At 32.5% G+C, this 15,003-nt stretch overlaps 1 protein-coding gene across 1 annotated transcript in view; it reads left to right on the top strand.

Annotated features, from left to right (window-relative positions):
* The window catches only part of LOC145248025 (methylosome protein WDR77-like), a 204,385-nt gene that overhangs the window by 168,541 nt on the left and 20,841 nt on the right, over positions 1–15,003 (top strand). Inside the window, exon 6 of the mRNA XM_080109735.1 lies at positions 13,281–13,335. Coding sequence (XP_079965861.1) covers positions 13,281–13,335 — 55 coding nt within the window. The remainder of the gene's footprint in view (positions 1–13,280; positions 13,336–15,003) is intronic.

Below are 15,003 nucleotides of genomic sequence, written 5' to 3'. Positions count from 1 at the left end.
ATGAGGAACAGAGCGTTGTTGATGTAAAGTTTAGCCATTTTCTAGAATCGAAATCATGCCATAAATGTTGATCAAGATTGAAATGCAGATTCTAGTTTAGTATCATATTTTTATTTTAACCTTCAAAAGGGGATATAAAATAGTTCTGAACTTTTGTTCAGGAAATGAATTTTACTTATTCTAGAATCGGTATTCTTCGATAATCTCTCTCTCTCTAAAGTTAATAATGTATTTATCTATAGAGTTCATTCCTAAACTAATGAATCTACCATTATGAATTATATATATTTTAGGCAATACAGTTAGCACATTAGTTTTTTGTAAACTTTAACATTTAGGGTGTCATTACCCCAAAACTTGCATACCTTACCCCTCACCATCAAAAGAGAAAAATTAAAATAAGCAAGATAGAAAAAATTTAATCAAGAAAAAGAATTGTTTCACATCAAATTCATAATTATGTTATGTAATGAAATTTTAACTGGGTATGTGCATGTCATCAATGTATATTTGCAGTAATAAACTTATCTTTATAAATCATAAAATGCATGTTTTAAGCAACACTGAATAACTTTCTTACATTATTTTATTTATTTTTTACCCCCCCCTCCAAAAAAAAAAGAACAAAACAAATTAAATTCTTATGCTATACATATTTCTTATATCTGTACCTTGTGTGTGTGTAATTGTGTAATTAGTAATCCATGTATGGTTATGTCCACAAACTATAATAAATAGTTCTGTTTATTAGGTATAAAGCTTTATTCAGCCATACCTTATTTGACTACACATTTGCAGGTATGTTTCAGTCAAAATAATGAATTAGCTAGACCTTCTCAAACTCCTTAAAAATGTCTAGTCTGAAAAGATCTAGTTAATTCATAGCTTTGACCAAAATATGTCTACAAATGTGTAGCCAAATAATGTTTGTATAAAAGTTTTGCACCTATAATATCTGGAAATAGCATTTTAATTTCTAAATACAATTTGAGTGGGGGAATCTTATAAATGCATCCAAGCGTGTCTATATGAATGTCAGTACATTGTTCATACTTAAATTTGAAATAGTTTTCTTGATGAAATGTGCACATTGAATGAACACATCTTAAGATTATCCTTTTTTTTTTTTTTTTCTCTCTTTACCAATTTTCATTTGAATGAAAACTCGCCCACTTCTTATAATGGCCACTTCAATGAGCTAGAGTTATTCAAAAGAATTTAATGTGGAATCTTTTACACTAAAATTTAATTATAAAATGTTACGTAGGTTTAGCAACAATGTTTATGACTTCCTGATTTCCTAATAAAGAGAATTTATTGTAATTGAAAGAAAAATTGATTCGTCAGATTTTTTTGAAATGAAATTGAGAACATTTTAATTAATTGGGAAGGGATAATTTATATTGGAGTAAAGTGAAAAGAGCTTGTGTGTGTGTGTGTGTGTGTGTGTGAAACAAGTTCAAAAGTGCCCGATACATATGTAGAGCTATTATAAATTAAATTATATAAACTTCAGAAAAACCCAACGCGGGTTAATCTGTTTCGACAATGTTAATTATCTCCTCAGGGGTTTCAGGCTGACTAAAAAGTGTAAGAAGGTTTTTACAATAAAATGTGAAATAAAAATGTAACATGAATCAAGTCACTTTTACTAATAACCTTATATTTTTATTTAATTTCTTGTTTCGTTCTTTGTTATTTTATATCTGATTTAGTACATTAGCCTTCCACTTAACCTTTTTAGTCAGTCTGCAGTTACTGAGGAGACAATTAGCATTGTTGAAATGTGGGTTATTTTATTTGCGGGCTATTATCCTCATCTTTCCACAATGTTTTGGACAACTATTCCTCTGGCCTTCGTCAGGTTGTTAACCACGACGGGATAGCAATGATGAATCTTCAATTGTATGTTCAGTAATTACTGCCTTCCATAGTTGTTGTCGTCTCACAACGTTTTGGCCAACTAATCCTCTGTCCGGCTTTTGGTAGGATTGAAACAACAGCTATAAAAGATGAGGATAATCGTTTGCAAATAAATAAAATTACAAATTACTCATCTCAAAAGAATTCGAACAATTAAACAATGTAGATTTTATTTTGTGTTGCATTTTTCTGATATTTATATCATTTTACATATATTATTTAACTTTTTATGTTGATGTTTGTAGTATCATAAGCAAGTAATTTAGTTCATGGGGTTGGGAATAAACAAAGAAAATCACCAAGTGAAAAAATAACTTTATATGATTCTAACCTGTCTTAAAACAGGGTCTATTTAATACGGATATCATTTTAAACTGCTTCACTAACCAGCTGGATGTTTATTCAAAGAAAGCTTAAATTGTACAAATAACCTTTTTCAATACTTCACAATAAATATTTCTTATGCTCAATCAATGTAATCATAATCTCCTAACTGATGATAAATGAGAAATAAATTTCAATGTTAAATATGTTTGTGTATGTGTGTATTCCTTGATTAGAAATGAATCTAAATTTGTGGAAAACAAATGCATCTAAATCTCATTATTTCAGTCCTCAGACATTTTCAAAGAATTTATTTCTTGATAAAAATGAATATAAAAGTTTTATGAATGACCAGTTATCAGATGAATTAACAGTATTTTTTCTCTAAGACTTTATCGTTTTTTCATTGCAATTCTTTTTATTTTCTCTCTTTTTTATAATTATGAATTACACTTATGCTATCTTTTTATAACACTTTTCACTTTTTTTTTTCTTTTTTAGGAAGTTATAGGTATATTATATTTTCTTTTATAAGGATACCATATTTATGAAATGACTGCTCGATAGCATTGGGAATAATATATATGTAACTCGCTGAAAAGAAAAATGATATTTGAATGAATTTGTTTTTTACTCTAATGCATATTTGTGTATAGAAGACAATTTTTATGGATGAAAAATAATGGAACTGCTACTTTTGAACTCCGTCACAGGCTGGCAACTCCAATTTGAAAGATTAAAACGTTTCTACTATGTCTAGCAGTTTATGAAAGTGTGTGTGTGTGTGTGTGTGTGTGTGTGTGTGTGTGTGAGTGAGAGTGAGAGAGAGAGAGAGATATTCATATATGTGAACACTTTCATAGTGACAGGAAAGTGTGTTAACCCAGACACACCACATAACAATGTGAACATTTTATGACATGTAGCTATGGTGATTTCTTATATACTATAAAGATCTTTTCTTTTTTATATTTTTTGAATTGTTATTCATCCCAAACAAGGTACATTGCCACTGAGACCTAAGGGACTACTGTGAATTAGGGGTATTCTAAGTGAGGTAGTTATGCAGCAAGATGTTTTTCACATTACATTTAAACTTATGCATATTGATACAATATGTGGCATAATCATGTTGATACCCTTAAATCATCAAATGTAAGCAACATTCAGCTTGACCAAAAGAAAAAAATGATCATTTGGTAAGACCAGGTGCTGTGTGTGCTCTAAAGCCTGGATAGAGGAGGGTACTGATAAGACACTGCATGAAATAATGCAGCGCTTCCATGACTCCAGGGGTTAAGGGACTCTCAATCAGATTTTGGTACGATCAGGGGAAACTGGGGGAGAATTCCAAAGGCTAGCAGCTTGAGGAAAAAAGCTATTAGTCAAAAGCCTTTTGGCATATGAGGACGTTTACAATGAAGGGAGGGGTGACGTTTTGCTGACTGATGGGTCGGTCAGGCATATTTACTTTGAAGATGTACCAGTGCAGCTAGTTCATCTGAGAGAATATTTCATTAAAGTAATTTTCAAAGAAGCACAGGGATGCAAAATTTTGATTATACATGAGATGGAGCTTGTTAGATAATGCAAGAGCTATTAGATTAGAGGCTCTTTTTTCGACCGTTTTCGAAAGGAAGATTCTAATAAATTAAGTATTTTTGAGTAATGCCAGTTTAAAATAGTTATTGATACAGGTTATGAAAATGTTAAACTGCAAAAAGTTTTTGATTTTTTTTTTTTTTTTAATAAAATAACCTGCAAAACTTTTTGTTTTGTTTTTTACATAGTTGGATAGTATGAAGCAAAGTGTGTCTATTTTGTACTAATGTGTTCCTCTTTCTCTTCAACAGACTATCCCCACTAATTTAAAAATCTTCATTTTTTATCATTGCCATTCATGTTTCATTATTTACTTTGCTTTTTAATCTATCAGCATAAATGCCAATTGCATTCAATTTGTCTGCCACAAAAATCTCGTAAAGAGACATTCAGGAATTTTCCTTTCTTATCAAATGCTTCTTTACACATTAAGTAATGACAATTAGAAAAAAGGCGCCAAACAATTTGTTCACAGTTTAAAATGTATACACTTCAGTGAATCTTGATGACTATTGTCATGCAATGACGTCAGTAAAATTCTTATTAAATTTCATATAAAATCAACACGCTTGCATTGATCTTGATGAAGGTAGTGTAGTATCTGCAGGTTAATAAATTGGAATTTCTTGTTTGAGAAACCATAAATTTGCAATCCCAAGAATTAGTGTCTATTAGGTGAACAAACATTTAATATAATTTGTGAAAGGAGTTCTGTTTGAAGGCTATAACAAGACAAGTTAAAAAAAATAATGGCAAAATTGAAAGATTTCAATAATTTTCAGTTATAAGACATTTACTAACCAACATAATGTGTTGAACCAGGATCGTATTGTGATTTAAGTTCTTAATTTTTTTAGGTATACCTTATCTTCAGGAAGAAGTTACAAATGTGCAATCACTTTGTCTAGGTGTGTTTATGCCAGAAGCTGGAAACAATAGCTTCATAGTTGGACAGGTTTGCATGGTTGTTAAATTATTTCTTGAAATATGGGTTGGCATTTGTTTTTATTGTTGTTAAATATTATTACAACATTAGTGGTAATTATTATGTGGTTCACTTAAGTGTAATTATAATTGTCAATATGATTTACATTTTGCTGAGATTCATTCCCCTGGTTACATCAATGTACTTTTTTCTTTTTTTTTTTTTACATGGGGGGGGGTCACCACTTATCAAGGCCCGAAGGCCACTCAGGGATAAGGGTTATTGCGTGTACAGTAATCAATGAGGTAGTATTGTAGTAATCTTTAGTATTGGGGGTTTTGATAGAGTGTCTTACTTAAGGGGGCGGTTTGTCAGGAGTTTGTTTATGTTGGACTTGAAGACGTCCAAGTTGTAGTCAGGTGGGAAACAGGCAAGCGGCAGAGAGTTCCACTGGCATGCAGTTCTAAGAAAGAAGCTTTGCTCATGGAATTTACGTTTGGATTCAGGCACAGATAAAGAGTGGGGAAAATTATTGACAGTAGTTTCAGCTAGACGGGTGTTTCTTGTGAAAGATTGGCGAGGGGGGACGAGGGATTGGAGTTCAGATGAACACCTGCCATGGAAATAACGATAAAACAAAGACAGGCTCACAACGTCTATTCTGTGGGAGAGAGGTTGCAGGGAAGAGAAAAGGACATCCCCCACTAAATCACAAAGTCTATTTTGTACTCTGTCAAGGCAGGATAGGCTGTTTTTAGCAGCTTCTGCCCAGATGTGGCAGCACTACTCCATCCTTGGACGTACTTGGCTTTTATACAGATAGAGAATTGCATCAGTAGTGAGATATCTTCTGGAGCTGTAGAAGGATCCCACCATTTTCCCAGCGTCACTGGCAACAGACTTGATGTACATGTTCCATTTCAGATCAGGAGTAAAAGGTCAAACCCAGAAGCTTGTCAAAACATGGAGCCTCCCCAAGACGAGAGCCATCCATTTCAATTGATGCCAGATGAGGATCAGAGCATTGATGATGTAAAGATAGAAGCTTGGTTTTGGATGCATTAAAAGTGACCAGCCACCTCTTCCCCCATTGTACCATGCACTCAAGATCAGAGAAGAGAGAATTAGAGAGAACTTTGTCATTTACGGCCTTTGATGTGCTGCCATAGATGGTCATGTCATCAGCATAGATGTCAACAAATGATTTAAGTATGTGTTTTGGGAGATCATTGATGTAGATCAGGAAGAGAGTTGGGCCCAGGATGGACCCCTGGGGGATGCCAGCATTAATACTGTGGGCCTCTGATTCCAAGGAATGTGCTCCAATGAACCTGCTGCACTTGTACTCTCTATCTACTTCTACTATATAATAAAATGATTGCAGAAATTCCCCTCTGGACTAAAATACTGTAGGTTTACAATAACAGATGATGCATACAAACTTATTATATCTAAACTATTATCCACCATGATGTAACTTTAAAACACCGTTTTATACATATTTATTTGTTATAATAAAATCCTACATTACGTCCTAGGAGAAACACCACCACAATCGCCAATATCTGTAGAGAAAGTAGTTCATATTTTTCCCTCTAATTCTTAAGTCCTCCCACCACACTTAGTCATCACTGGGAAGAAGTACACACACTATGAACATGCTCGAGATTTACTAATATGGCTCCTCTCTACATGACACAACCATTAAAAAATAAATTAATCCAAATACAACCATATTAAACTCCTATTATCAGAAATTTTAGTACTTACATATGCACACATTAACTATTCGAAACAACCACACACCCACAAAAATTAACCTGATAACAAAAATACATTACATTTACATTTATCCGAGCTGCGATGTTTTCCTTCCACTGTGATTTATTACGTTCCATTTTTATTTTTACAGATTTTTAGTTTGTTCTTTATAACACTAAACAGTTCTACAAATCCCGCTCCCATATACTTACTTATTCTAGAAACGTGAACCCTTCTTTGTGTGTTTACCATTTACAACTTATGAGCAGCAATGTTTTCCTTCAACTTTGCTTTAGTACAGGCCATTACATTTCTAAATATTATAAGTTTTTTTTTCTATCACCAAACAGGTTTACATCTACCTCCCTCCCTCCAAAAAAACAAAATACCATACCCTGTACCCCGTATTTGCTGCATATATGCTATATACTTAATTATTCTACAAACGCTACTCCTTTGTATGTTTGCTTTACACAAGTTTTTTCTTTTTTCTTTGAAGAAAAGATCATTTTTAACTTAACTACAACTTCAAACTTACATTAAAAAGGACGAATTTTATATGGTTTCTCTCTATGCTGATTCAGAAAATCTTAATTATATTTGATGAATACAAGTACTTTACGACATAATGCCCTCCCCTCGCAGTTACTCCTCCACCCCCACCAAAATATAAACATACCTGAACCAAATATTTTATGCATGTAGGTTAAAAACTTACTTTGCATAAGAGACCACTTATTTGTTATATGCTTGCATTTACATCAGGTTTTTTTTTTTTTTTTTTTTTTTTTTTTAAGATAAATTTTTACCTTCGCACCAACAACACTCTTTTCTTTAAAATGAAAACTTTTACAAGTTTCCTACTATGCTGATTTAGAAAATCTCATTTTTATTTGGCAGATACAAGTACTTTCCGAGATATAATGCCCTGTATTGTGCAATTTTAATCATTGGACGCCCAACATTAGAACAACCCAAAAAAATTTTTTTATTCAAAGTATTTGCGCGTGGGAATCTTGACAGCGATTATCAAGGTTACATTCAGGCAAATTTTTAAACAACCCCACCCCACCACTGCTTGCAAAATGGGGCGTCTATTCCGAAAGCCATTCTTAACATAGGGAGATTGGCAATGTCCATTCTAAAAGCTGTTCTTAACATAAGAAGGTTGAGGGTTGGGCAACAACAACAGCCTTACTTTAATTTTTATGGTGGCGAGGGGGGGGGGGCTTTCACCAGGCAACGCCAATCTATGGGCTTTGCTAGTATGAAAATATTCCAAACTCACTGGATTAACTACTAAATCCCCCCCCCCTCCTTCATTGTAGAAGTTCCTAGATGCTGATGATTTATTACTCTGATATTTTCTCTCCTTGGACTGTTTGCTTGTGGAGTTCTCATGACAGTACCAAAATACAGAAATTTAATGTAATGTGAACACATCTTGCTGCCCAACTCCCCATCCGGATTGTCCTCTATCACGGTAGTTCCTTACTCTTCAATGACAATTTGCCTTGTTTGGGGTGAATAAAAGTAAAAAAATAAATAAAATAAATATTTCTAAAAAAAAAATAATAAATTAGAATTTACATAATGTAATGATTTAACGAAAGTCAATGTCAAATATAAAACTGATCTTTACTCTTGAGTGGCATTATGGTTATTGATGCAAACTAAGCTTGATATATTTTGATCAAGCTGTATTGGGGTTATAGAATCGCTTTCACTAATATTTTTGAGAAATGTATGACTCCTTCTCTACCATCTTCTCGAGGTAAAATAGTAAGTAGAGAAGAAAAATTGGTACTTTTGCACTTTATGAATTGTGCTTTTTTTTTTTTTTTTATATATATAGGATTTTCAAGTTACATTTAATTTTATGGTATATTTTGTTAAGTGAAAATACAGAGTAGTTAACAAATCCCCCCCCAACCCACCCCTTTCATGTTATTATTTCAGTGTGGTCTGTAAACTGCAGAAGTACTTAAAAATCACTAAAATACCAAGTTAATGTTTTAACAATAAAAACAGTCCGTTCAAACTCCATATTCAGTGTGAATAAATTAAGTGAACTGAAGGATCAACAGTGTTTCTATTTAAAACTGAAGCATGACAGATTGACGAACAAAGCTCCTTATAGAAATGGAAGCATTTAAAAAGAGAAATCATAAATTTGATCAAAAGCACTTGTACATAAAAGGAGGTCCTGGATATGACCTTAAACTATATCCAATGGTGAGACCCCAGCTTGCAGGTTTTGGGGAGTGTGGAGCCACCCTTTAATTGCCATTGCTCCCAGGTCCACTCTGACCCAGAGTGGTAGTACCTGTTAAGGTCCCAACTATGGGTTAAATAGAAGAAAAAAACGAATATATTCTATTAAAAAAATTTTCTTCAAAATCACTGGATTCGGCATTAAATAACCTGAAAAATGTTGATATGCCGTAAAACAAAAACAATCAACCAACAATATAAAAGGAAACTTTTACTTACACTACTATGTAAAAATTATCTATAGCATTCCTAGATTAGTAATCGTTTTTGAGGGGCAGTATTCTAGTTATAATTATCAACCGTTTTCGGAGATGAATTATTCCTGGAATTTTTTTTTTTTTTTACCAAATCGAAATGACTGGACTGGAAACTGCCAAAAAAAAAGCTCTCTTATCTTTCACTGTCAGAACTATAAAATTCTCAGGGCAACATGTGCATGTGTCCTAGAATAATAAAACTAGTTAGGAAAATAACAAAAATATATTAACAGTGTAAGTTTTTTTCATGATACCTTGTGCCTCACTTTAGAGGTGAAAAAAAAGTAATAAAAATCTGGTAAGTAGTTAAATAAAAAAAAGTTTATGATGTGAGTTATAAAAAGTGTTGCCTGCAAATTTACATCAAATTATAATTGTTTATTTTTATTATAAGTGCCACTTGTTGAATTACAACTGACCTTTTTATAAGATTTAAGGTTAACTTTCTCTAGTTTTTCAAAAACAATTATCTATTTTATTCAGGTTTCATTTGAAAATGTCAAATGTTCGACCATTCTTTTCACGTCAGATCACTTTCATGATTTATAAATAATTGCAGAAAAGTGACATCATAAAATTAACATGTTTTGACATTTTTTTCTTAGTGTACCAATGAGTCGCTGCTTATCAAGGTCTCAAACACTATTCGAAGATAAGGATTAATGAGGTGGACAATGAGACGACAATAGTTGAAACTGGGAAAACTTTTAACATTGGACTTGAAGACAGCTATGTTGTAGTCACATGGGAAACGGCCATATGGAATTGTGTTCTACAGACAGGTGGTTCTTGGGGGGGGGGGACTCTGCTCATGTAGGTTCCGTTTCATTTTAGGTATACAGAAGAAGAAAAAAATTATTTACAGTAGTTGTATGGACAAGTGTATGTTTTATAGGGGAATCATAGATTGAAGCTCATTCAAGCATCTACCATGAAAATAATGATGGACTTGCTATGTCTCTTTTACAAGAAATAGGTTGTAAGGAAGAAAAGAGCCCCCCCCCCACTAGATTTCAAACTCAGTTTTGTATTCTGTCAAGACAGAAAAAGAATGCCATGATTATCACCTCATCAAATGTGGTAACAGTACTTCATCTTAGGACATCTTTGATTTAGGCAGAAGATTGCGTCAGGAGTTAATTACTTATTGGAGTAGAATGAGTCAACCATATTTGCAGCCATCTTAGCAACAGATTTGATGGAAGTCTTCCATTTCAGTGAATTTTAGCAGCGGACTTCCATATAGAGAAAAACATTCATTTCGATTGGGGCAAAGTGAGGATCTAAGCACTAATGCTCTTCCAGGAGTTGCCATAGATTTTTTTTGTCATCTGCATACATGTCGACGAATGATCTTAGAATGTGATTTGGGAGATTATTGAAGATCAGGTTCCTCAAGGCGTGTTGGCATTGATACATCAACTACTACTTGAAAAAAAAGGAAGGAGTTGATAGTTCAGAAGACATTTCCCGATATTCCATGCCTAATAAGTTTGTGAAGCAAATCTTTGTATCAAACTATCAAACACTTTTGACATGTCAAGAGCTATTGCTCTAAAAACGGTCCAGATTCCATTCACTAAATGGCAATACAGTAACTCTGGTATTTTTGGACTATCACGCAGATAATGACAGCCTAACATTTACCTTCAGCACCTCTAATTAGCAACATGCCAACAAAAATAAAGGAAAATCGGTCATTACCACATATAGCTAATACTAACCAACAACTGGCCTAAGAATTTTTCTTTCTGCTTTGTTAGATATATTTCTCTTTAAAAGTAAAGGATAAAAGACTGAGTAAGAGAAGCAAGAGTTGCAGTGCTTTGGAAAGAACATCCACAGCGCATTTTTTCGCTCTACATCAGTGAGAGTGTACAACTAATGTCAGTATTATGCACTTGTATGATACACATTGCCCACTCTTTCTACAAAGCCTGATTTCAGGATGACTGAAAAGATACAATGTAAAATCTGTGTTTTACATTAGTGTCTTTCTAGATAGATGATTTAACAATATCTATGACTACATCTTGCCAAGTAGGATAACTCTGCACTTGGATACTATAGCAGGTAGTTATAAGCCCTGCATAGAAAGAAAAAAAGTAAATTAAGTTTCAACTTGTTTTCCAAAAAAAAAAAAAAAATGACTACGAGTATCAATTATTTAATTTTTGGTTTCTGTTTATATTTTTATTCATATTTAGCTATTGAAAAATATATATAAAAATTAAAGCAATCCTCTTATTTATGAACTAATATAAATACCCATCATTGGCTGAGGTAAAAATTTGTTTAGTCAGATTTTTTTGTGAAACATAATGAAATTATTTGCAAACAAATAGGCACAATATAAATATATATAAGTAAATGGTAGTTTGCTTGAAGCATTGCTGGTAAAGGAATATATGGAAGTTTTGAAAGCCAAAAGCAATGCGGAAAGGACCGGAATCACAAGAGTAAAGAAAAGAAAAACAAACAAACAAACAAATAGACAGGTATGTAGAAAAATGTCTAACTATTTATTCATCTATCATTCCTCACCTCGTTATATAATTAATTTGTAACCAAATTGTTAGTATGTCCAGTGTATATAAAGTCCATTGGTGGTATGGAACTTTGATTAACTTCGGGAGAAAATACCTCCCCTTTTCAAACAGAAAACAAAAGTATATTCTTGAATATAACCAACAACTTGGTTACAAATTAATTATATAACGACGTGAGGAATGATAGATGAATATACAGTTAGACATTTTTCTACTTGAACATACCCGTCTATTTTTTTGTTTGTTTTTCTTTACTCCTTTCTGCATTGCTTTTGGCTTTTAAAACTTCCATATATATATATATATATATATATATATATATATATATATATATATATATTTCATTTAAATGCACAGGAAACTAATTGATCTTTCCTTGTAAAAATCAAGAAATGCTCAATGTAACAAAATAAGAGACAGTTTCTCATGTTCTACATCATTTTTATGTACAATTTGCTTCTGTCATCTATAATATAAATCTCACCTGCATGTTTAAATGCATGTATGTCTGCTTAAAACTTTTAACAAAGGTGATGGATTTTCACGAGATTGGTGTCGTTTTCGGATGACAAATATCGAAAAATTGGCTAAAAAAATAATTTCCTTCACCCGAAACTGGGCACTTTTCAACAAGGAGGAGTCGCTTTTTTCGCCGATATTTTCAAAAGTCATCCTCTCTTTTTGATTGACTAGCCTTAATTTAAACCTTCACCACTTCAAGCCTGGCCGCCTGCCTACTACCACTTTTTTTTTTTTTTTTTTTGTGCTCAACACACACCTCCAAACGCCTAGGCAATGCTGGGCACACAGGCTGGTCTATAATATAAATCTCACCTGTCTATTTAGATGTATGTATATTTGTATGTCTGCCTAAAACTTGTGATAGAAGCAACAGATTTTCACAAGATCGGTATCATTTTAAAGCTCAACCCTCCAGACGACAAATATTGAAAAATTGGCCAAAAACATTAATTCCTTCACCCTCAATTGGACCCTTTTCAACGGGAAGGGTTTTTTGATGATATTTTTAAAAGTCATCCCCTCTTTTCAATTGACTAGCTTTAATTTAAACCTTCGCCACTTCCGGTTTGGCGATGGATGCAACGGCAAAGACGTCACAATTTTTTTTCACATTCTTTTCGTCCTTCTGCGGTATGGGTTCGAGCCTGCCTACCTACTACCACTTTTTTTCTTTTTTTTTTTCTCAATACACACCTCTAAACACCGGGCAACGCCGGCCACCATGATTGAAATCTAAGTAAAAAGCTGTGGTTCTTGATTTGTACATGGAAAAATTTTAACACCACTTACAAGTACAACCATTTTTTTTTTTGAAGACTTCAGTTGAGTTCAAAAAATTCTTAAGAGGTTTTAATTTATGCAGATATCCACCCACTTTTCAATAAATTAAACTTTCATACTAAAGGTTCAGTCAACATGCCCATAAAAAAATTTGACTAACTGAAACTTTGTTTATATGAAATAAAGCAAAAGTTTAAAAAATTAGAATATTGTGTTTTTTTGTTTGTTTTTTTTTATTGTAATGTATGTAGTAGAATATGAATTGTGTATCAATTGTTTTTTGGGGGTTTTCTTTTTTTTGCATTTTTAGATAGTCAAAGGTAGTGAAACAAAATTTTGAATATTTTCAAATTTTATTTCCAGGATGGAAGAGTATTATTATGGGATACAAGAAAATCTCGCCCTGCTAGTATAGTTGGTATGTAAATTGCTTTTTATTTTGTTTTCATTCTTCAGTGCTCAAAATTAAATTTAAACCTTAGCAAAAAAATAAAAAAATGATTGGACAGCTGTATAAGATTTATTGAATTGTTCAATTTTTATCTTCTGTATAAATCAGCTTATTTGGTATAATGGTTGGTTTGCTAATGAACTAGGAGACCAGGTTTTAATCTTTGGTTGAATCGTATGATAGATTAAAAAAAACGGTATTTGATGCCCCTTGTTAAATATTCAACATCATTAAGTGAAGGATTCAGAGCAAGTGGCGAAATCTTAAGAAAAGAAGAGAATGCTGAAAAATGTTGATACGTCATAAAACGAAACAACCAAACTAATTTTTTGGATTTTAATTCATTCTGATAAAAATTTATCCTTATTTCATAACTACAGAAAAAGAAAAGCGAACTTTCCACTCCATTCCATTTGTCAGCAGAGAGGATCATTTTCTAAGGGGAAAAATTTTGAAAATCATAGTTGTATTATTTTTTTTTATATTGGTTCAGTAATACTTGTAGAGGATGAAGAGTGTTGTTTGGTCCTCTAACGAAGAATGTACACAGGACTGCCGAAATACGATACAACCCATATACATTTATTTACAGTAATGTTACATTAGTAAGAAACAGTTCAGTACCATACAAAGTATAAAAGTACTTGCATGAGTGCAGCATGAAAGTCTTTGCAGCAAATACATGAGCGTTGTTTTCATGCGTCTGCATTGCTCTATGTCCAGGAATAAAGAGAGAAGATAAAATGGAAACAGATGTAAGGTACTAATGCCCTCTTGTGGCAAAAAATGATATTGCCAGAATTAAGGAGTGATAATTATGTTTACCTTATTGTCATCAGTTTTGTGTTCGCTGTGTGTGAAATGCGATTCCCACATACTTTAGTTATTTCTTCTTCTATTGGATTCTTCTTTCTATCAGTTCTTATGATGCTTAAATCACTAAACGTGAACACAATTTGTATGATACAAACATTTTATGTAAATTTGCATGATAATTAGTAAATACTTTGGAAATAATGTCATATCGGTTGTTAACTTTTTATTCTTTCCTTCATTACTTTTCTCATTATTAATCCAAAAGAGAAACAATATTTTTATTATCTCTAATTAAACAATGAATGTCTTTAATAAAAACGCACAACCAGTTCCAGCTCAATAACCTAAACCTAATTTTGTAAGAGTACAACTGTTATTATCATTAACAATATGAAATAAAATCATCTTTTGATATTTTTTATATTTTAGCACTGAAAAAATTTAACAAAAAAATATTTTAAAAAGACAGTTTAAAAAGAAAAATAACTGGATTCATCATCAACATTAATAGATACTTTTCCTTTTGGCTCCTTAAAATTGGCCAGTCTTTGTAGCTTGATGGCTAGCGTTTTCAGTTGTTAACAGAAATTTTAAAATTAGTCTAATATGGTGTTCCAGAGAATGAGCAGAAATTTCTTGGGTTACTTACATTTCCTGTGCAATGTTGGGACATGGGTCCCAGTAGTTATTTATGTAATGAGCAATCGTAGTGAGTAAGTAACATTGTGTAGTAATTATGGACTGTGTGTTCGGTGTTATTGGGTTCAAGTTTTGTCAGGTCTACTGCACCTTTTCACTAATACTCTTGCGAAAGATATG

The sequence above is a fragment of the Euprymna scolopes genome, chromosome 26, assembly GCF_053919585.1.
Source record: "Euprymna scolopes isolate OS-2025 chromosome 26, ASM5391958v1, whole genome shotgun sequence".
NCBI lineage: Eukaryota > Metazoa > Mollusca > Cephalopoda > Sepiida > Sepiolidae > Euprymna > Euprymna scolopes.
The sequence above is the reverse complement of the archived record's forward strand: the minus strand, read 5'-3'. Positions and strand labels throughout refer to the sequence as shown.